General features: G+C 40.2%; 1 protein-coding gene across 10 annotated transcripts in view; it reads left to right on the top strand.

Annotated features, from left to right (window-relative positions):
- The window catches only part of magi1b (membrane associated guanylate kinase, WW and PDZ domain containing 1b), a 170,020-nt gene that overhangs the window by 68,577 nt on the left and 78,647 nt on the right, over positions 1-22,796 (top strand). For all 10 annotated transcript variants that reach the window (XM_042502584.1, XM_042502614.1, XM_042502608.1 and 7 more), the window contains exon 2: positions 8,688-8,804. In XM_042502584.1, the coding sequence (XP_042358518.1) occupies positions 8,688-8,804 (117 nt within the window). The remainder of the gene's footprint in view (positions 1-8,687; positions 8,805-22,796) is intronic.

The raw sequence follows: 22,796 nt of genomic DNA, 5'->3' as shown, positions 1-22,796 counted from the left end.
AGCTAAATTTAACTTGTAGTAGGTCATGTTTGAATGGCACAAATCCTTTTGACTTTAAAGCCCACTTCTTTACTATGTCCCACTTTGGAGAAACTAAATTTAGCAATAAACAGCCCACTGAAAGAGGACTTTATTCTAATCATAGCCTCTGCCTGGCAACATGTCCCTTGATGTTAAAAAGACAATTGAAAAGAGGGAGGGAGAAAAAAAAAAGTTGTTTGTTACCTTGTATGCCAGACTGTTTGTGTATTCTACATCGATACAACACTCAGTGCCCAGCCAAACATGGTGGCGCTGCCAAATCTGACTTGGCTAAGTGTAAAACAGGCTGGCACCCTGGCATATGACTGTGTTTTCTGCTTTGTCACTTAGACTGGTGCTTTGTGTTAAGAGGGTGACTGTGTCTACCATTGCCCAGCGTGCTGATTGAAGTCAGAGCATTTCTTAGATGCCTCTGCAAGATCATTTCAAATAGGGTTATTTATGATAGGGCAGGTCCTGCATTGCAATTATTACCAATGGTACCTCTGTAATTAGTATCCACACAGTCCCCTGTGTTACCTACAACCCCCCTAAGATTTTTTCTGTCTCAAATACAGCTAAACAACACTAAGAGTCTACAGCCACACTAGCAGCTCTGTGATGCTTTGCATAGGTGTACTGGTGCTTTGAGCTATGGTTAACATGCTAAAATGCTCACAATAACAATACTAGCATACTAGTTCTGGGTATTGGTTCTCCATACTTCTGAGGCAATAACTAAAATAATCCAGTACCAAGTATTATCGAAACTTCTCCAGTCCAATGATACCTGCATTTGATCCCTTTTGTACCTACATCTAGAAATAATTACTATTTGTATGGTTTTGCTCAGAGCTAATTACCTTAATTACCTTTAGCAGTATTGGTATTGGCATAACTTTAAGGGTACTGGTATCATAATGATATTTTTAAACAATACCCAGCCTTATAACATGCAGATGTTTTAGCAGGTATGTTTGCCATGTTAATGTTTTAGTTTTAGGTGTTAGCATGCTAACTTTTGCGATCGCCAGACAAGTACTGCTGATATGAATGCGAGTCTTTTCAGGTTTTTGTTCACAAAACAAAGTATTGGACGAATGCTAAGTTTTATCCAGTGATGGCCCTGGATAAAACGTTGAGGAATCTCCAAAGTTTTTACATTTTTTTTTTTTCACATTTTATCGTAAGGGAATCTACACAATTCATCCAATACTTGTCGAGACAATTATCTCAAAACCACAAATTTCAGGTCATGGTTTACATTTGTGGTCCCACATGCTAGTGGGAAAGTCAGATCTGACAGTCAGGTGATCACCAAACTCAGTAATGTACATCCTCAGGGAAATATAAATGTCTGTATAAATGTTTGTGCCAGTTCATCCAGTAATGTTGAAATTTGAGCGGCAAGTGGTGTGAGACGAAAAGTCAGGGGATCTTTAAAATCAGCATGATACATCGTCTGGGGACCATGAATGTCTTATTGAATTTCATGGCAAACTATCCAGCAGTTGTATAGATACTTCACAAAAAAAGTCAACCTCAAAAACTGTAAATGACAGCACACTCTGTATTTGAGTTATGGACAGTAATTTAAAAGGAACCCAGATCCTCTTTCTCGTGTGAATGTTCCCCTGGAACTACACACACAGCATGTAAAAAAACTCCCATTACTTGGCTTCTTTCAGTGAAAGTAATGAAGTGTAAGTAAGTTTAGATTTTGGCCTGAGTCCAGGTCTTGAATTGACAACCTCAGCTACTTCTCTACAATACACACAAGTAAGATTAATTTAAGGAACCGCAGTCGGGTCATACAAAGACATATATGTAGCGTTAAAGTAGCTGAAGGTTTTGAATATCAAGCAAGTTACCGGGGCTCTCTACAATGTAATGACACTGTCTGGAGCGTGAAGGGCCCGTACAACTTCAAGACTCCTGCTATTTCCAAATCAGCAGAGATCGGTCAAACCTTTCCTTTCCCACTACGAGCCGGAGGATCGAGTTTCAGTGAAGTTTGGTTTTTTCCATGCTGTGAATACAGATGTCAACTGCTAGCGGAGGGTCTGGCTGGTGCCATGTCTGGCTCTGCATGTCTGAGCAGAGCCTTGGCTGGCTGATCAGAGCCGAGGGGCGCAGGGGTGGGCTCAATGGGAGATGCCTGGAAAGTACTGGAGCTTTTCACATTTCAGCTGTGTCTAGAACTCTTTTGATGTGTTGTGTAGCTTATTCTGATGTTCTTTCTATGTGACACACTCTGCCTCTCTCTCCTCCTTTCATAAACCCCTTCTTTCCCACTTCTCTTCTGCCATGGATTGCATGTCTCCTTCTCAAAATCTTGCTTGTTTTAGGGGGCTTATAGAAAATCTATAACAGGTGGGCAGTGTTTGAAGGATATGTCTTTTCTAATTATCTGTTTGCAGAGGGATTTGGGCAGGCGGTCGTTGGGCCAAATGTTCTCTCAACCAAGCCTTGTTGCCTGTATACCTGCCATCCGTTGCCCATGAGTCAATAGTATTTAGATAATCAACGAATTAAAAAATTCACTACACACATGGTCTGGCATCTGGAGTTAGACTTGAGTTTAGAGGGTATTTGAGATAGGATATTTGAATTATGTTGATACCAAATAAAAGGAGTAAATGAGGCCATAATGAGGCACACCCCAGTGAAGGACCCAATAAATCTTGGCTATAAAAGGGACAATATATGTTTAAACATCACTGGTAAAGCTGTGAATAAGGTTGCAATGGTATGAGATTTTCATGGTACAATAACCGTCTCAGAAAATATAATATAAAAATGTTTTTTCTTGGTATCACATGCTACAGAATTTTAACATTATCACTTACAATGACCCTAAAAGGTATGAAAACAGGAGCCTTTTCTTTTGATTGAACATACCATTTATCACAATAATTGAAACCATTTTTTTAATGGAGTTATGTGTAACAGTCTACCTTTTGAAAATAATTAAAATAAATTGGAAATTCTCCTTCCAGGTGCATTTTTGTAGATAGCTGTACATTTTCATACAATGGTATAGCTTGAAACCAGTTTATGATGCAGCTCTAACTGTGTATTGTCAGGAATCTGATGATACAGTACATATCATAATATTTGGGTTACGATTCAAAATATTGCATTTTATTGCAAAACTCTAAGGAAGGCGATATATTGCAACTTTTTTCATACAACTTTAGGCAAACTGTCATGGAGCAAAGAATAAATAAAAAATGAATACACAAAGTTTTTTCTATGCAATCATTATCATAGCATTACTTTTCCGCAGTCTGAGCAAGGATATTAACATTGGCTAAATTTTGGTAAAACAAATAAAATAAACATGTTTGCAGGAATCTTTAGGTAAACAAATTAAGAAAATAAAAAGAAATTGCAAACAGCATTACCGTTCTACTAATTAATAAATGAAAAAAAAAATCAGTAGTGTTTTTGAGAATACATACAGTATCACAAAACATATTATTGCGATACTCAAGTGTAATGATATTTTCTCACATCTCAGATTTATTTTGTTTTCTAGATTGATCTAGTCAATTCAGTCTATATCCAAGTCTTGGATCAGTACCGAGTCCTTAGTTTGCTATCAGGGCCAGCATGCTCTGTCATTCCGGTATCAATATAAAGCAAGGCACCGTAGTAGCAGTTAATGGGCTTATGGTGTTAACATGCTTGTCATTGGTTTGCCTTAAAGGCTTAAATGGAGGTGAGTGGTGATCTTGACCTTCTAGCACATGAGATGGAGACAGATTGCTGGTAAAGCATTCACAGAATATTGGTCTCTAAGATTACACTGTTGACTGTATTTGCACCTCAGTTGGATCAGCTCACACCCAATCTCGAGCCAACCAAAAGACTGAAATCCACACATTGTGGGTGCACTTAAGGAGACTGGTTTTAAAGCAGTCTGCTCTTATTTTAAGAAGTGGGAAGGAAAGAGAACAGAGAAAGGAAATGTGGTAGACTGCTATTTGACCTCAGACCAGAAACAACATATTGTGTCGGGTGGCCACAAAATGAATTTGAGTTGACTCCCAAAGACCTCATGCATACTTTGGTCCCAGCCAACACCTCAGCCCAGTCTAATGAAAAATGGTCTGTTATCTTCCATTCCTTGTGAGAGCATTGAGGACACTTTTCAAGGTAGTGTGCATAGTTTGCAAAGACTTAAATGATCTATTATGGGTAACCTAATAATTCACAATCTGCGACAAACAGCTTCCTGTTATGTCTAAATCAAGCATTATTTTAACATCAAGCATGTGCCCCAACCTGCTCCATGCCAGTATTGGATAGTGGTTGTGAATTTTTTTCCCAGACACCCCTACTATTATTATTAAAGACAATATATTCACGTTGGGTGCTGATCCATAGGCATTCTGGTATTCCCATATCAGCACTTGATGACTGCAAAGTGGCCAAAAACAGCAGGACAGATAACACTATCTACTGAATCGACACATCCCTAAGTGATTACCTTCCCCTCATTCATCAATGCAGCAGTTCCTTCAGGGCCCCATCATTCACACTGTTCTGCCTTTGAAGGGTTTATGCTCATTTTCAATTAAACATCAATGTTTTCATCAAGATAAGCACACACAAAGAGAGAGTAAGGGGAGAAAACAGTCTAAGAAACTGGATTAAAGCTTAAGCAATAGCTCCTTGAGGTGTTGTTGCATGCACGCCAATGATCAACCAACCACACGGGAAGCGCTGTGTTAGCTTTTTTTAAACACTGCAGACATTTTCTGCTGTATAAGATTAACTTTTTCTTGAATGTTCCTCCTTTTTTTATGAAATAATTGCTTATTTGTAAAAGCCAACAATGTTTTACCACCCAAAATAATGTGATAACTTTTATATAATGCACATAGCTAGTCACTCAAAGTTGTCCTTTTGTTATATTTATCTGCATCCCTTTAGTTTGCTCTGTTATGATTGGCCAAAGTAACCAAACCTGTCCCAAATCATGCAGCTCACTTACACATCACAACTCACAATAATAAAAAAAACAAAAAGTCTTATCAGCTAATTTAACTGTTTTTGCTGGGACTAGCAGATCAATAGCTGGCTTTATCAGTTGGTTGGTTATATGGCCACAGAAATTTCCCCACCCATTGGCAGCCACAGTTTTCACCCTAAAAGGCTAAAATTTGGAATGGAGACCAAGTGTGTGTGTGTGTGTGTGTGTGTGTGTGTGTGTGTGTGTGTGTGCGTGTGTGTTCATGTCAATTGGTTAAAAGGGGTGTGGTAATGGGAGTAGCCAATCACATAAAGCACATAACTTCCAGATGGATTCACACACTTACCCAAGATTTTGTATAAAGATTTGTCATGAGCCAAAGGACAGCTGATTAATTGTTCATGCAAACTGGCAAAAAGGGACAACACATTGATGCATATGCGCATGTGATTGCAGCTATTGCAAATTAGCACTTGTTTACAGAAATTTCACAAAGTTATAATGGGCTCTAGGGTCAGATATTGAAAGCCCATGCACCATTTGCCATAATATTACTTCCCAATAGCCAAGCCAAAGTTGGTTAACAATATGTACAGAAATATTAAAATGATTGGGGCTTTTGAGAGATGTCTTTTGAAGACCTCCTTCTGTGACCAAAAATGATGAATTGTAGAACTGCATTGAGGAGTTGCAGAATCCAGCAGTATTGGAGTTGATTCATATATAGGGTATAAATGACTGAATATATTGGCCTGTGCTTATTCAATTTTGACAATTCTGTTTTAAATCTGTTCCTTTCAAGTTCCTCATTTTCTGAAAGGGCTATAAAAACATTTCTGTAGCAAAATTTTGAGCACTGAGACATTGACACATTACGATATAACTGGTAAAAATGCGACATAGATTGATATATGCAGGGAAATGAGATCAATGTATGTGAGGTAATACCCAGTTTTGTGTGTTGAAGAACTTTGCCATTTGAATATGACTTAATATAAGTGTATAAAGTTGGCTTACAAATGATAAAGACTGTCGCAATATATTAGGACTGTGTACCTGAATCCTTCTTAGCAGTGCCCTCATCTCTTCCTGTATGCCTGCTTTGGTAAATCTTGAACACAGATTTTTAAATGCAAAACTCAGACAGGTTCACACAGCCAGCTTTGGGTCTCCTTGTGAGTAATGCCCATTGCTCTCCAGTAACTGTTGTGTACAAGAGCCCATCAGGGTGTGCATTAGGCTCTCTGCTGGCTGCAGTGTTGGCTTGTGACCCGTTGTGAGGATTACAACCCTGTAATATGGGAGTGGGCCAGGAGCAGGGTTTCTTCCCAGGAGGAGCTTATAGTGGGTCAAAGACTCAACCATTCCTCTCAGACTCTTCACTAAACAGCCACATTGTCCATGAGTCCAATTATGACTCATCAAATATGCCACTCATTACTTAATGAAATATGTTTGTAGTAGGGCTGTAAATGATTAATTGTATAAATCATGATTAATCACAGAATTTCAATGGTTGACGAATGACGAGTAATCGTATCTTTAAATCAAATGTTTGCAATTCAGTTATTTTAATTAAGTCCATATTGACAGGGTAAATTAATTCTTACCAGATTGTCTTGATTAGGAATAAAATGACAGCAAAAAATTGCATTGTACTAGCATAATGTCTTTTAAGGGAACACTCATGGATACCCATAGAACCGATTTCCATTCAGATATCTTGAGGTCAAGATCAGGGGAACCCTGTGGAATGGCCATACTGTTTTTCCATCACCAAAATTTTAGCCTAACTTTGGAGCGTTATTTAGCCCCCTCTCTGAGATGCTAGCATGACATGGTTGCTACCACTGTCAGGTCTTCTCGTTTAAGATGATACAAGTATTATCACTCCAGCTTTAAAACTGGTACAGCCCAGTACAGTCTCTGAAAGATGGGAATGTTGGCTGGCGTAAATGCGATTAAAAAAAAATAACACAATAGGTACAGACCTTATTCACGTCAGGGTTAAGTGACAGCCCCAGGTTGTAGACATGGGCATGGATTCACTTAAGTTGTCATAAGTCATCCAAGCTTGCCACCAGTTTTGTTGGACGTGACATTTGGTTGAATTTAGGTCCTAATGTTAGTTTCCACACAATGTAGAATTCTAGTTAGACATTTAAAATACCATCAACACGATTTTCATTCCAACTGAAAGTTAACGTCTGTCTGACGCAAGAATCCAACATCTTTCTGATGTCATATTGACATCCTGTGCCAGCTGGGGAAAGAAGGTAATTCACAAGACATGTTTTGAAAAGTCCAGTCTCCAATGCATAAAACCAAATTTACATTGTAACACTAAAATACAGTACATTATAATCTAAAGCACACACCTTAAATAAAAAAGTTGTTTTGCTTTCAGAAATCCAATATTTTTTTAAAACAAAAAAAACCAACAAAAATAAAACATTTTTATAACAAAAAAAAAAACTAGATTCAAGTATTTAATTGCTATTCTTAGGGAATTGTCATTTAAAGCTAAAAGAATCACAGTTACATGTTTTTTTTCCCGTTTCCACGTTGATTATCTGGTAAGAAGCAATATGAACATTTGACATCTCGCCCACTCTTGTAACTTTTGCTGATACTGAATGATCTTGGTTCACATTCTAATATAAAGCAGCCATATCAAATCTGTGGGATGTGCATGTTGTGATTAAATTGTATTTTTTATTGTATGAACCTACAATCATTCTGCCAACCAGTGCAGAGTGCTCCTCTGTACCATGCAAACAATCTCAATCATCTTATTAAACACACACACACACACACACACACACACACACACACACACACACACACACACACACACACACACATACATACACACAGTTTCCATGGAAACAGGATCCAGGGCCTTTTATGACTGGTTGTTTGCCCAAGACAACTAAAAATGGTCTTAGCAGCAGCCATGCAAAGATGGGAGATAAATCATTTGGATAATAAATAATGGGACATGTATTAACATAAAACATGATAAGATGTTTGTTGTTGCCTGAAGTGGTATTGTTATTGAATTTAGATCGCATTCACATATTAATACGGTAAATTCCCTATTTGAGTGACATCGTTCTGTACATCTCTGCTCTGTTTTCTTTTATGTTATCATACTGTTTGTGCTGCATTTGCATACACATAGCGCTGCCTGTAATTTAGACACTCACTGTAATGGCCACACACACCCACACAGACACACATTCAGCATCAAACGCACATACATACGGACACTTTCCAGCCGCGCTGCCCTTCAGTAGCCTAATGTGTGTCTGAGGTCCAGATGGCGTAGCGGCAGGAGGGCTGATTCATAGTACTAGCCGTAGTGCTAGCAGTCTTAGTTTTGGCTAGCCCTGGCTGGTTGGAGAGGGAGAGTCTGCAGCCAGCTACCCCTCCGAGTGACAATGGCAAGTGTACAATTCACGGCTATGCTTCTCAGCATCTAGCTTTGTTGTGGTTGCAGGATAAACTTGTGTTTTTCTTTTTGTGCAGAGCCAAACTGTGTGGCCGTTTGACACTTCACCGAGAATTATGAAAGCGGCATTTTGACTTTTTGTGATGCTCTCATGTCTGCTCGCCTTATTTTTAAAAAGAAATGTTTTGATGCAGTTACCACATGCTTCCCTTTTTGTGTTCGCAATGACAGGAAGTAAGCTGAACAAGGACCTGAAACATTATCTGAGCCAGCGCTTCCAGAAATCCTCGCCTGACCACGAACTGCAGCAGACCATTCGAGACAACCTCTACCGTCACGCCGTGCCTTGTGAGTCCACGACCACCTTATGTCTCTTTCTGTCATTCCCTTTTGCTCACGTTATTCATCACTGCTCTTTTGTCTTCTCTGTTTCTTGGCATTCTGTCCATTTGTGATGATGATACGCCGGCTTTACACATGGTTTTACACTTTGTTTGTTGTTGCTCCAAAGATTCTCATTTATTTTGTGAATTTCCTCATGAAAACACAAAAAACACTCATGTGAGGTCAGTGTTAGCCGCTGTCTCGGCTCCAGACATGATCAGTTTTAGATCCATGTAATGATTGTGAGTGTAGCTGTCTCACACAGACACTATGGATGGTTATCGAATTAAGTGTGATTATTTCCGTCTAATTCCAGTTGCATTTGGATCAGTATTGGTTGTGCAGGTAACCAGGCTGATTACTTCATATCCTCCTTGGAACTAACCTCATGTTGATTGCTTTTATCACACATTTTCCCTCTTTATGCCGAAATGGACATCGCCTGCCTTACAAGCTGACAACAAGCTATGAGTTGATACAAAGTCAGCCCACCCTCCATCCATTCAGTCAGCATGTTTGCTTCACTAATACTGTCTAATCAGTTAGAGGAAATGTCTGGTGACTCAGAGAACGGGCTAGTAGTTATCTCATATCCACAGGATCAATAGCACCAGTAATTATAGGCACTGAGGCTTCATCTAAGTCCCTCACCCTCTATCACTAACCAGTATCTCTTCTGCCAGAGCCGGCTGTGTAATCCAGGAATAGAGGCTTGTGTCTTTGACGTTTTTTCCTGCCGACTGTCGATATAGCAAAGATCTAAAGGAACATTTGTTTTTTGATGCTGTGTATTTCTCTTGTAGCTGCTACTGCTCAAAAGCTGAGGTAGATATTGAAGTGTTTTATTCTTCTCCACTGTGAAAAACAATCCTTGAAGATGCCACCGCAGCTAAGGATGTGGCATTGTAGCAGTAACTGCTTAATGGTGTCGTGATAAAGGGGAAAATTGTGCAACTGCCTTCATGAAGAACAGTAGGATGGTTAGACTGGTGCACCTTGCTGCATGATACCAGTCCTGTTATTCGTGATTTGCATATAGCACTGAAATCAACTCGATGGACCAATCAGATCCAGGCTCACCATTGGACGGATGGAGAGAGGGGAAAAGACAAAACAACAAGAAATGACTGGGCTGTATGGAAGTTCAGTGTAATGTTTTTTTATGCCTTAGCACCGGAGACAGCTGTGGGCGGACACATTATGTTTTTGGGTTGTCCAACTGCCCCATTATTGTGAACACTATATCTCAAAAACTCCTCAAGGGAATTTCTTCAAATTTGGCACAAATGTCCACTTTGACTTAATGATAAACTGACTACAATTTTGTCATCAAAGGTCACAGTGATCTTGCATCCATCTCATTCCAGGGAACATGACACCTCAAGAGCACCTTGAGGGAATTTCTTCAAATTTGGCACAAACATCCACTTGGACTCAAGAATGAATTGATAATAATTTGGTTGTTGGAAGTCAAATATCATTGTCATTTTGACCTCACAAAACATATTTTTTTTCCATAAAAGAATTTATACACTAATTATGGCAAAAATTTCTCTCAAAAATCTAATGTTTGCACAAACTTTTCTGGCCAGTACTCAACGTCATAACTCAGAAACAAAAGGGAAGACGTTTAGGCAGATACTGAATTGGTGGCATTAATCTCTGATTAGTGGTTGTATACATGGATGTAAAACTGTGCAACTTCACTGGTTTGTGGAGGCATACAACTGTGAGGCGGTAATTTCGTATTTTTATTTATTTTTTGCTTTTCTCTACTTACTTTACAGCATTTTTATAGTCACGAAAATTTGCAGCTGTGGTGCAGTGACTTCATGTTTTTTTAATGGTATGTATATATTCCACAAGTGCTCACTAGACATACCACATAATTTCATACATTCTACAAAAAACACATAATTGGAGGAGCAACATTAAATTCTTTGTAGGCAGACTTGATCAAAACTTAAGGAAGCTTTTTTGTCAGTAATTACTTTTCACTTTCTTCGTCACCATAAAATTTCCAAAGTATATTAGATTTTTTTGTTTACCTGTTAATTTCAGACTTGAAAGGAAGTACCTCTCATTTCCCCAAACCCGTGTTTCTCCCTTAATGATTCTCATCCGGTGGCTTTTCAATTAATTTATTCGTGGCTCTTTAACACAAATTACTATCTGTATTTAGGGGTTTGTTTAAGGGACTTTATCTGCATTACCTCCACTGCCATATGTCAACCAGACACTGTGGGAGGATGGGGGTGTCTGGCCATAATGGCCATTTTAATCACTGAGTGGTCTATGGCACAGTAGTAAAAACCCTGTTGTTGTTAGCAGTAAACTAAGCATGAAGGTGTCCCCCAGGCCATATGTTTTATGGGACTGTTAAGTTTTTGTTGTCATGCACTCGTAGAGAAGTGTGAAACTCTCAGTGGAATATTAAATTTACAGATAATTTGCCACAGCTTAATCTTTCTTCTTTGTGTTATGGGAGTACATGTTACAGTAGGCACAGTCCATTAATAAGTACTCTCTTATGCCATTCACGCTCACAGATTAATCAAGACCAGTACAGCTATTGTATAGGAAATGATTTTTAATTTATTTATTGTTAATGCATAAGTGAGATGGATTTACTGTGACTGTTTTGGCCTCTGATTATGAGAGGTCAGTGTGTGTCCATGTTGATGTATGTCCAAAGGTTGTTTGAAGCACTGTCCATGTGTATGTGTAGGTGTAGGTGTGATTAATGCACAGCGAGCAGGTGGAGAAACAGATGGAGAAGTGTGTGGATTTTGGGGCTTTTCCTGCTTCCAAATGAGGCAAAATGGAAACTCGGTTTAATCGACCTTTTTGTACATATTCCGGTAACCAACCCTCCGGTACATATTATTATCAACAACATTAAACAAGACGAATTTGAGCCAAATTCACAAATGTAATTTGTGAGTTTCACAGAATAAATTTTAAAAAAGCATTTCGTGGCTTGAAATACCAAGTGCATATGCATGGTAATGAATGTAAAATTTAAGCTATGTGCTGAGACTCACACAATTGACACATTTTACATGCTTTCATGCCACACATCCATTTTCTTACACCATGAAAAACAAATTATAACCTACAACTTCATGGCACGTAAAGAGGACACTGACAGTGCACAAAGACAGATCAGCACGGCACAACAGCAGAACTGTAAAATTCTTCAGTAAAGTGAGCCACTGCTTGGATTTTTATCTATTATTGCTGTTACACTATCCGTTCTTGGAGCGGCCAAAAAAGATGAAGAAAGATTTGCAACACGCCAATAATTTATTACACTTTATACATTAAATAAATCTTGTTCAGTATTTCACATCACCAAAGAAGTCCTGATATGATAAAACTGACAAGTGAAATGGATTTCTGTTTCTGTTTCAACATAATCCATGAAGACATGTCAACATTTTACTAAATTTTATAGGTTTTATGTGTACTTTTTTTTTTTATTATGAAAGTAATTAGCTCATCTTGCAGTAATGGAGGACACAAAAGCTTTCACGTTCACTGAGGCATTTTTCTGTTTCTTTGAGTGGTAAATTGTACCACAGTCATTGTCTTGGCTAACTGGCGCGTCGGGCTGGGCTTCTGTGATTCGATGCATTATTTATCAAGCTCTTGTTTATTTTCACCGACAGCAAGCAGTTTCACCAACACTTGTGGAGGTTCAAGAGACACCTTTATATTCCTCCCTTCTTTACGTTAGTGCCCGAAATAACTAATAGGAGTAACATGGAAAGCCAAAAGGACATTATCCCTCACTGGCTTCCCACCTTTAGCACCGCCAGTTGTGTTGGTTGGGCTGCCATGCTGTTTGCACCTCAGCAGGGATTGAACACAGTTCAGTGCCATGGCAAGTGAGTGTGCCACTCTGTGCCACCCATGCCACCATCGAGTGTTCCAGGGGTGACGTTTTTCTGTAGCCTCGCACTGGTTCCCTCGTCAAAAAGCCAATGAGATTTTTTTCATTGGACTTTTGATTATTGCAGGAAATAAGCTCTGTGGTAAGCAACCATTTGTGAAACTTCCACCTTTTGTTCAGCAAGATAATCTTCACAAACAAACACTACTTTTGTGATTTTTGAAGTCTAAATATGATCAACAGAAGTAACAAGCCAACGTTAGGCTATAAATAAACCATACCACAGTTGCATGACTTGACATCCTTACCACAACAAGACTGTAAAGCCGTGTTTAACGTAACAATGTTTTGTGGTCTCAGTTGGCCGCTTTTTAACAACCGTCAATTAAAAGTTTCAAAATTCAGGAGTGGGGATTTTACTGATGCATTTTAGTCATAGAACAAAATGTCAAAGTCTCCAGCTTGAGTTAACCAGAGACCTTATTTCAGGCTCCTAACCAAAAAGCCGTTCAAAACAGCCCTTGATCTCAAGGTGAGGGAATCTGGAGTGCTGAAAGACTCTCTTCCGGGTTTTAAGACTCATTCCTGCACCTCTCTATTCCAGAAAAGAAAAAAGTAGCTAACAAATATACTGTACAGTATGTTAGGTATTAAAAGACAGTCAGAGAAATAACACACAGAGTAAAACTACACAGAAGTAATGCTGTCACAAAGCTGGTGTGTAGTATAAATAACAAACTCAGAACAGTGCATTTTTATTCTCATTGGAATAAGTTGTCTTTGAATTTAAATAAAATTATACGAAAAGACATTGCATTTCACTCTTTCTTTTTTTTTTTTTGCAGTTTTCACTTTGTCCCACAATTCCATTACCAAAAAACCCTAAAAATGGTGAAACATTGCAATTTTTTTTTAGAAAACTGCCATATATATATATATATATATATATATATATATATATATATCCCCTCTTTCAGGCAGTTCTCTTAACATGACCAAGTTTTATGAAGTTTGCTGAAAACACAAACACTCACATCTCAGTCAGCTGTTCCCATGACCCTGTAAAAATTTAAAGCACAGCACTCTCACCCTCCCCCATCTACTGAGGCGTCCGTCGGCTTCCCTTGTGGTCACCCCGTCCGCGTGTTCAGCATTCCCAATCTCCCATTATCCCGAACAATCCTCCACCCCCCTCCATCCTGCTCTCATTCCTGACCCCCCCCCCCCCCCCCCCCCCCCCCAAGCTCATGGCACCGCTGCCTCTCGTCCTTTCGCCGCCACTGCTGCTCCCTCTTTCCCCCTGTATTGCTTCTCCTCTCTCTCTCCTTATTTTTCCTGCCAGTTGATCGGAGCAGTGGCAAGAAGAAGAAGAGACTGTTGCCTGATTTTAAAGCTCAGCAGTCTGTGTCTACGAGCCTTGAAACGGGAGCTCTGGTCTCTCCTGCATCAAGGCAAGTAGCAGTATTGTCTGCTGTGGTTGTTGTGGTGCTGATGACTTGGTGTTCGTGGCTCAAATGAGCGAGGGTTCTGCAGAGTGCTCGTGTTCACATGCGTGCGTGTGATGAATTGCGGGGCTAGCACAGACAATTTGACGACCCGTATATAGGCTAAGAGGACGGCTTGGAGGGAGGTGGGGGCTGAAGCCACAGGGATGGAGATGGGGGTGGGTGGAGTTTGGGTGTGGGAGGGGGCACAAGAAGGGGGGATGGGTGGAGAGGAGAAAGAGAGAGAATGGAGATATGCAAAAACACCCTCGCAAACTCAAATCAACTGGCTCTAGCTAGCCAGTCAAGCTAACATAAACATGCATGTATGACTTGTGGTTGGACAGGACTGCACAGTGCTGTCTGTCTTGGGCAGGTTTCTGCTTGTGTGCTTGTCTACAATTTATACCAAAGCAGCATTTCTGGGGCTGCTTTAGTTGCATCCACAGATGCAATCACAGTGTGCACCTGAACAAAAGAAATGCTGTACCATTCCTAAACTGAGAAGATGCTAAATGGAGATGGGGGAACGAAAGCTAAAGGAAGATTTAGAGATTAACTTGAGAGTCATTTGGCTTTGTTGACTTTTATCAGACAGGAATATGATGCATGTCAGTCAAATACTCTGTGTTTGTCTGCTGTTTGACATACATTACACAACTTATGTTGTTATTGTCAATGCTATGTAAAAGCAAATTTGCAAGTCTGCCTAATGACAGATCCTTCCTGTTGTACCAGTTCACACTTGAGATATATATTGTCACAAAGCCACGTTGGCTTTACTCTGCATTGGACTTAACCCTACAGCTAAAAGGATTGCTACAGTGTGATACAACTTTTGTATTAAAACAGTTCATCCAGACTTGGGCATGGGGATGGGTATTGTTTGGCTTTTGTGGATACCAATACTGATATGCATACTGATACTGTTTATCAATATTGGTGTAGGGTTAAGTCCTACTCTTATCGATACTACTCTCTGTAATTTGAAGTACATTTTTCTTGCCCTGTGAACTTCTCATGTGACTCTGGCTATTCAAATTTCCTTTGACAAAGCATTTCCATAAAATGGCATGACTTGCACGTGTCTCCCCTGTCCTGTGACATTTTCTTTGACTGAACCTACAATAAGGTCTCTCCACAGCAGAACTTCTCATATGAATCTTCACAGTTTCCTTTTTATATATAAAAAAGTTAGAATCAGGTTGAATTAACTTACGCTAAACAATTTGTGTCATAAATACTGAAAGCAGCATTATTTGCTATAAGGAGCTTATCAGTACGTTAGTACCAACCCAGTCACGTACTGGTACTAATTAATACTGGTTCTCGATACTCCTACTTGGCAGTAGTTGATAAACACATGGATATACATACATGTATATATATATATATATATATATATATATATATATATATATATAATAAATAACCAGAGAGTTAGCATTTGGCTGCTAAGCTAAAGGATGTGGGCCTATGGCTTAGTGTTATGGACAAACTTTTTATATCTTGGTATATTCAGGCAGAAATTGGTTACATTTTCAGTTGCAAGCCAAAGCAGACGGTGATCAAAATAAAAATGCAAAAACAGGGATGTTATCCTTGTTTGAAAATATACAGCTGCACAACATTTAAATGAAAATGTAATAAAAAAGATAAATGGCAGGAATGCACGTTAGCTTTCGTGGTCTGACACTTCTTGCATCGGTGCCCCATTGACATGTATTTTGTAGAAAATAAACAAGCACACAATGACTTGAAACAAAACTTCAGGGGAAAAAAGAGGAAACTCCACTGTCCATCTTCCTCTCAAAAGTCAGAAACATCATCTATGAATGTCAGATATGATCCCACACATGGTCCAAATCATCTCTCTTGATTACTTTGGCATGCCCCCTTTCAAACTAGCATAGACTCTATGCCTAGGTGAGCCTTACCATAGACTGTAAAAATAATGGACATAGCTACTGTGATGTCACCCATTGGTTTGTGGCCTTGACTTCAGCATTTCAACCATTGCCATCTTGGTTTGTTTGGAGACAGACGTGACCATATTTGGGTAGAGGCCAGCGTTATGGAGGAGCAAAGGGTGGATCTGACTTAGATGCCATGGACACTATTGGCAGACAAGCCTGTGACTCAAAGCAACCTGCCTTCAATTATGTGTAATTACGAGCCAAAGTAAAATGTAAACAGGTGAGTTGTATAAAAATGGGGTCGGCTTCAAGTGGCCATTCAAGAAACTGCAGTTGTTGGCACTTCATATTGGCTTCATTTTTCAGCCCTGGAAACTGCCCCTTTAGCTCAGCCCACCAAACTGGACAGCCATGTAGGACAGTCAATAGGACACTATAGTTTTTTAAATTAAAGGAATGGTTTGATGTTTTTGAAATACACATATTCACATCCTTAGCAAGAGTTAGACACCTGTCCCATATCTGTCTATTAAATATGAAGCTAGAGCCGTGAGCTTTATGAATAAGTGTATTTCACCAATATTAAATACCTTCAAGGCTTATATGATATTTTGTGCATTAAATGTGTTAAATCTTGAGTTTAAAGTCTTTCAACTCCTGTTCATATACATTACCATTGGAAAAGGATGAGAATCCCAACAACATACTTGTATCAGTGTGATTACATTTTGACTATAGGAGATCCCAGCATGCTGCAGGTTGATCAGAGGGAGGTTATGAAGGAAACAATAGGAGCTGCTCTGATGCCGATGGGGATTTTGTTTTGGATAGCTAACCGCATTAGGAAAATTCAAAGGAATGTTGTCAACCAGAGAGTGAATGATGAGTGGAAACCCCCAGATTCATAGCCCCCCGCTGCCCCACCCACCCACACTCACTCAATCACTGACACTGTTGCACACAAATGCAGGATGGGAGGCATGAAGATAGTTTACGCAAATTATGCCTCAGCACAGGCAGTATAGGATGTTTATCTGGTGCTTATTTGCGCCTCTCTACATCTGAGTCTATTTGAACAAACAGGAAAAAGAAATGGTGGCTTATACTCTGTTTCCTAACCTGGTATAACAGTTTGCAGATCATGGTGGCTTTCAGTCTGACGATGGCACACACTATATACTGTGTACAGCTCTTAAACATACACTAGCTTTGCAGAAACAGTGCTGAATGTGTCATATTTTTTGGTTCTAATAGTAGATAATACAAGAAGCACTCTGCGGCATGCCCATTATATAGACCGCCAAAAAATACTGCAAAGAGAAAGCTACATTTTGTCCAATTTATTTACCACTTCATTCTTGTGTTTTCTGAGATGTTTCTGGAATTTTCTCACCACCGCCCACTTTTAGTTGATTTTTTTTCCAGCTGTGAGTTACTCCTCCGTTTCATTTGCATTGTGGTACAAAAGTGTCCATCAACACCTCACTGGAAAATCAAGTATACTGGAATCTTTTTCTTAGTTTTCTTGTGAATTCCTGGTTGGAAAGAGTACAAAGTATGGATTTTGGATGCATTTAAGGCATATCTGACAGATAAAGGCACATTGCATGACCTATGACCTCCCCCCCCTTTTTTTTTCCTTTTCCCACTGCCGTTCCCCAACCCCCTCCTCTGACCATAAAGCATAACAAAAGAATCCTACACAAGAATCATGCATGCACAGATGTGAACCAGTTGGTGAGTTTGACTCAGCACAATCAGTGTTTTTGGTCAGTCCATATTTTATGTTGAATCCTAAAACCTTTTATGTTGGGATTGCTCCTTAGTTTCTTCATTCCCGCTGACACTGCGGTGGCTTTATGTTGCTCGCATAATCTTTATCTACCATGGTTGTAACACTTATAATAACGTAGAACTTGTGAATTACTGTTGTGTCTGACATGCATATTTACACAGCTCTAGCCCTATTCTAGCCCATGCTCTCCTGCCCAACTCTTGTCACAGATCTCAGCTCTGTCTCCTCCACCTTCAGGATTCCTCCCCTGACTCCTGTCCTCCTCACATGTTGGTCAAGGATGAGTTGTTTGGAAGTTGTTAAACACCCAGAGCATGTGTATGAGTTTGTGTGTGTAAGGACATCAGTGTCTGGGGAAAGCACAAAAAGAAACAGAGATGTGGGGAGAGGGGAAAAAAGAGTTGGGATCTGTGAGAAAGAATGGGGTGAACAGCCAAGAGAAGGGAAGGGAGAGAGAGAGAGAGAGAGAAGGGGGAGGTGGGCGGGTGCATGTGGGTGCCTGCGAGACGGGAGACAGCGGGGCTCAGTCAGTGAGAGCAAGAGAGAGAGACAGAAGCCTAGCATTGGTGTGTGTGGGTATGAGACGGAGTGCATTATAAGCCAATGTGTGGATGCTGCTTAGCTTAGCTCCCATTAGCTTAGCATCACAAAGCCAAAGCTGGACAGAGGACAGACGCACGGGAGGAGGAAGGGGAGGGTGGAAAGGAGAAGGAAATGTGAATCTGCACTGGTTTTTCTTCCACTCATCCAGACCTGATTGGATTGAATTTTTTTTTCTTGATGTCTCCTGTCGACGTGGTGTTGTTCTGTGGACTGTAAGGTGAAAGAGAAGAAGCCCCCCTCACAGGCTCCCTAACTGAGGTATTTTGTTTTTGTGTTTTATTGTAAGAGGGGGACGCTGAGGGTTGCTGTGATTTAATGGTCGGAGTGGGTTGGGATGAAGAGAGATGGAGAGGCAGGCGGTGAGGATGGCTGTGCATCAGGCGGAAGACATCAGGAGCAGAGTGAGGGAGACGGAGGCACATTGCTGGCAGTAATGGAGGCTGATGTGTTGTGGTCAAACGGAAGCTGTGTGTGTCTGTCTGTGTCTGTCTGTCTCAGGTATGCGTGGCTGTCTGTGTGTTTTGTCTGTGCCCGGTTTGATGCCCATGTGTGTGCAAAGTGTCACTTCCAGGGTGTGTGTGTGTGTGTGTGTGTGTGTGTGTGTGTGTGTGTACAGTACGTGTGTTTATGGTGGAAGCGCTCCAGCTCTGCGATGGCTGTATTAAGGCTATGTGATCTGTTGACATGCTTGATCATATTGGAAGCCATTACCTTCCAGCAGCAAACTGCTGCCTGTCTGTTTGTCTGTCTGGAGCTTCCAGGATGCTAAGATTAGCTTCTGCTTCTCCTTTATCCTCCCTCTTTCTTTCGCTCCCTCTCGATCCATCTCGTGTCTGGATGACCCCCCCCGCTTCCTCATCTCTATCCCTCCATCCCCACTCCCTCCCCGCCCCTCTAAATGTATCGCTTTAAAGCCTCTCTTTTCCATTTCCATGTTGCTGTAGGTAGCTTGCCCATGGTGCTTTTTTTCTGGGTGGAATAAAAAAGACAAAGGCCGGCTCTGTGTGTGTGCGGGGGGCATTTTCAAGCAGGTTTCTGGCTGATTTAGCTTCACACTGCAATAGTGTTCCTTCAGGTTTTTTTTTTCTTATTCTAATCTCCCTCCCTCTCCCTTCCCTTCCCCCGGCCCTCAGACCTCTGTATGGGAATCATTTAGAGCTGAAAGCTTTGCTTATGAAGGGGGAAAAATGGAGCACATCACAGGTCCAGAGAAAGGCCTGTTTTGATCTCATTGTGGTGTGTGTGTGTGTGTGTGTGTGTGAGAGAGAGTCGTCTCCTCACTGAGAGCCTCTTTCTGCCAGCCGGAGCAGTGAAAACACCCTCCCCCCGACACAAAACACTCCATCCCAAATGAAAGGCATCCGTTCCAATCGTTGAAAAACCATCTCGAAAACTGCCTCCTTCATTGTTTAATTCCCTGCTGCCGCCACCACCACCACATGGGGACGGCTGAGATTTTGGGGGTTTATAGAATCAGGTGGGGTGTCTGTAAGGCTGGACGAAAGACCCCTCCTCCTTCTCCCCACACAACTAAAACACACACAAAAAAATCCAGACTGTATTTAGAAATGTGAGGACTGGAAAATGCTGGTATCTGCGGCCTGTGCTTTTGGTTGGATTAACCCTTTGCTGGGACAGATGGCTCCATCCCCCTGCCGAGCTGACAAACCCCAGTCAGCTCGTCACCCCTCCTGCATTTGTGTGTGTCTCTGTATGTGTGTTTCACAGAGAAAAAAAAAACACTGGCAGACAAGCTGTGGCAAAGATGGTGGATGGATCTGTTTTGGTTTTGGAATATGACGGCAGTCTGCTAGCCCTCCCCTTGTGTTTGTGTGTGTCTCTGTGCGTGTGTGTGTGTGTGCACGTGCATGCAGTCGCGTGTGTCTTGAACATTATCCATGAAGACATGCCTCAGTATCTTCTTGGAAAATGTGGACTAGCTGGCTAGCTTGACATCGGAGCATGTTTATTGTGGAGATTTAGAGGAATGCTTCTGTAATAGCTTCTGCATGACAGTTGGGGTCTATGAATGTTGCCACATTTTCAAGGCAGAGCCGTTATCCATGTTGTGTATCTATTATCATCCACTAGCTACATACAATAGTCTTTATATTGCCACTTATTTCAGCGAGGCAGATGCTACAGTAAACCCAGCATAAGCAGCCAAATACAGTCAGTTAGAAAAAAAAAAACAAAAAATGTGCCTGCCAGATTTCAGCAGAATAATTAGGTATGATTGTATGGTGTTTGCCTACATGCTTAACCCTTTGAAACCTGGATCAACATCAGATTTCTTGTATTGCGCTCAGATGCCTTTCACAAGCATTTAAACTTTTGAAACCCTAGCAAATTGGTTTGTTTTATTTTGAAAACATTAGGCGAAAAGGCAATGAGATACTTTGCAAGAAATCTTTAGCAAATTACAAGAATTTAGTAAAAGGTGACAAGAAAAATGACCCGAAAAAGATGAGAGAGAGAAAAAGTATTACAAAATTGGCATTGTATCCAGAGAGCAGCATTTATGGTTATTATATGTATTTGAAATTATTTTATAGAAAAATAAAAAAATGTCTTTTTTTATTTGTTTTTTTTTACTTTTCTCTTCTTTTTATTAAGCAAACTTTTGGGTAATTTTTCTGACTTTAATTTCTTTCTCTTATTTCTTTCTAGTATTTTGGGTAATTTCCTGTAAAGTTACTCATTGCCTTCTTCTTATGTTCTTAAAAAGAGTCAGGCCAAAATCCTCTGGTTTCAAAAGGTTGTGTATTAATTTACGTTGCATCCATTTACGTGCCTCTGTGTTTACCCTGACTGACATTTCCCAAAAACCATAACTGCTTTGTAGAGCAAGTTTGTTTATGTATGATTTACTGATAAACTGTGGCACATTTTGATTTTGCACAGCTCAGTGGTATGTTTTCTGTGAAGGAAGTTATAGTTGATGGCATAGATGCATTAAGTTTGACTTGAGATGACTGGACTCTTTGAAAGACATACAGCGGGCTAATTCAATCCACTGCTGGCTCTGCCTTTAATGTAACACGGTCATCACATTTCATTTCAAAGCAGCATGATTCAGTGCATGGGCTAACTTCATATTCACGTAATACAGGCAAGACTAAGGGAAAGCATGCGCTTGCTTTATGCTGAGGAACCCGTCTTTATTAGAGATGGAGCCTGAGCTGTTAGCCTGCATATCACATTGGCCCACTACTTCACCCCTTCGCTCCAGTTTCTCATGTGAGACGTGCACAGACTACGGACAGTAGGGAAATGAGGGATGCATCGTCCCAGAGTTATTCTAATGCAGAAAAAGCCAGACTGTAGCCTGTGTTTGACTTCTTTAGCGGATCTTTGGTATCGGTTTGTTTTATTCCACATTGGAAACATTTCCTGACTTAAGTTGATTACTTAGTTAAAGGGGAAATTAAAGTCTGTTTACAGAAGTGTTGACTTTGAAGAAGTGACCTCACCAGACCTCTGTAAGCTGCTCCCTACCCATTTTTTGAGCAGCCCCGACTTCTAGAAATTACGTTTATGTTACTAAACTGCTTTCATAATAACGTTGTTCTGCTTGGATTATATTTAGAGACGATGTTTCCTTCAGGTAACTAAACACTATTCATGTACAGAGTAGACTTTGCAAGAAGGTGGTTATCGAGAGTGGAGGTCGTACAAAGTGCAGTAAAAAGTTGACAGCAGACCTTCAGGGTCGCGTCTACTGTCTGACATTTAGGCAACAGAAACACTTTAGATAAGGGAAAGATTGGAATTTGGTCAAATGTGAATGAAAAAGGTAATAAAAACATAATGCTGTCGTCACTATGAGTGCGCACTGTTGTGCAAGATTGTCTATTTTGATTCAAAAAACTTAAATAGATTGTAAGTGAACATTTTGCTCAGTTCAAGATTTTTGTGACTTGCCAGATACATTTATAAGCAACATTTCCTAATTATGTTAAAAGAAACCATGATTTTCTTAGCATTATAATTCCCTCAAAACATATTTGCTGTTTCAAGTTGTACATTAATGTAATTTCAAGGAGACCGGGCTGGTTTGAGGGTAGCGACTTGAGGCTACATTACCTGACTCAAGCACAACACACCTGAAATTGGCAGTCAGGGTGCACTGTGGGTAATGTAGACTCCAAGTTTTGACAAAAAAATGAATGGATTAAAGAAAGATGGTATTTCTGGTTTGGCTGCATCAGTGTTGAATCCATCATGAGTCCATCATGTTAATGTTAAATGGCCGTGTCCAAT

The sequence above is a fragment of the Plectropomus leopardus genome, chromosome 2 (genome assembly GCF_008729295.1).
Source record: "Plectropomus leopardus isolate mb chromosome 2, YSFRI_Pleo_2.0, whole genome shotgun sequence".
Lineage (NCBI taxonomy): Eukaryota > Metazoa > Chordata > Actinopteri > Perciformes > Serranidae > Plectropomus > Plectropomus leopardus.
Note: the sequence above shows the minus strand (reverse complement) of the source record. Positions and strands in the feature narration are given on the sequence as shown.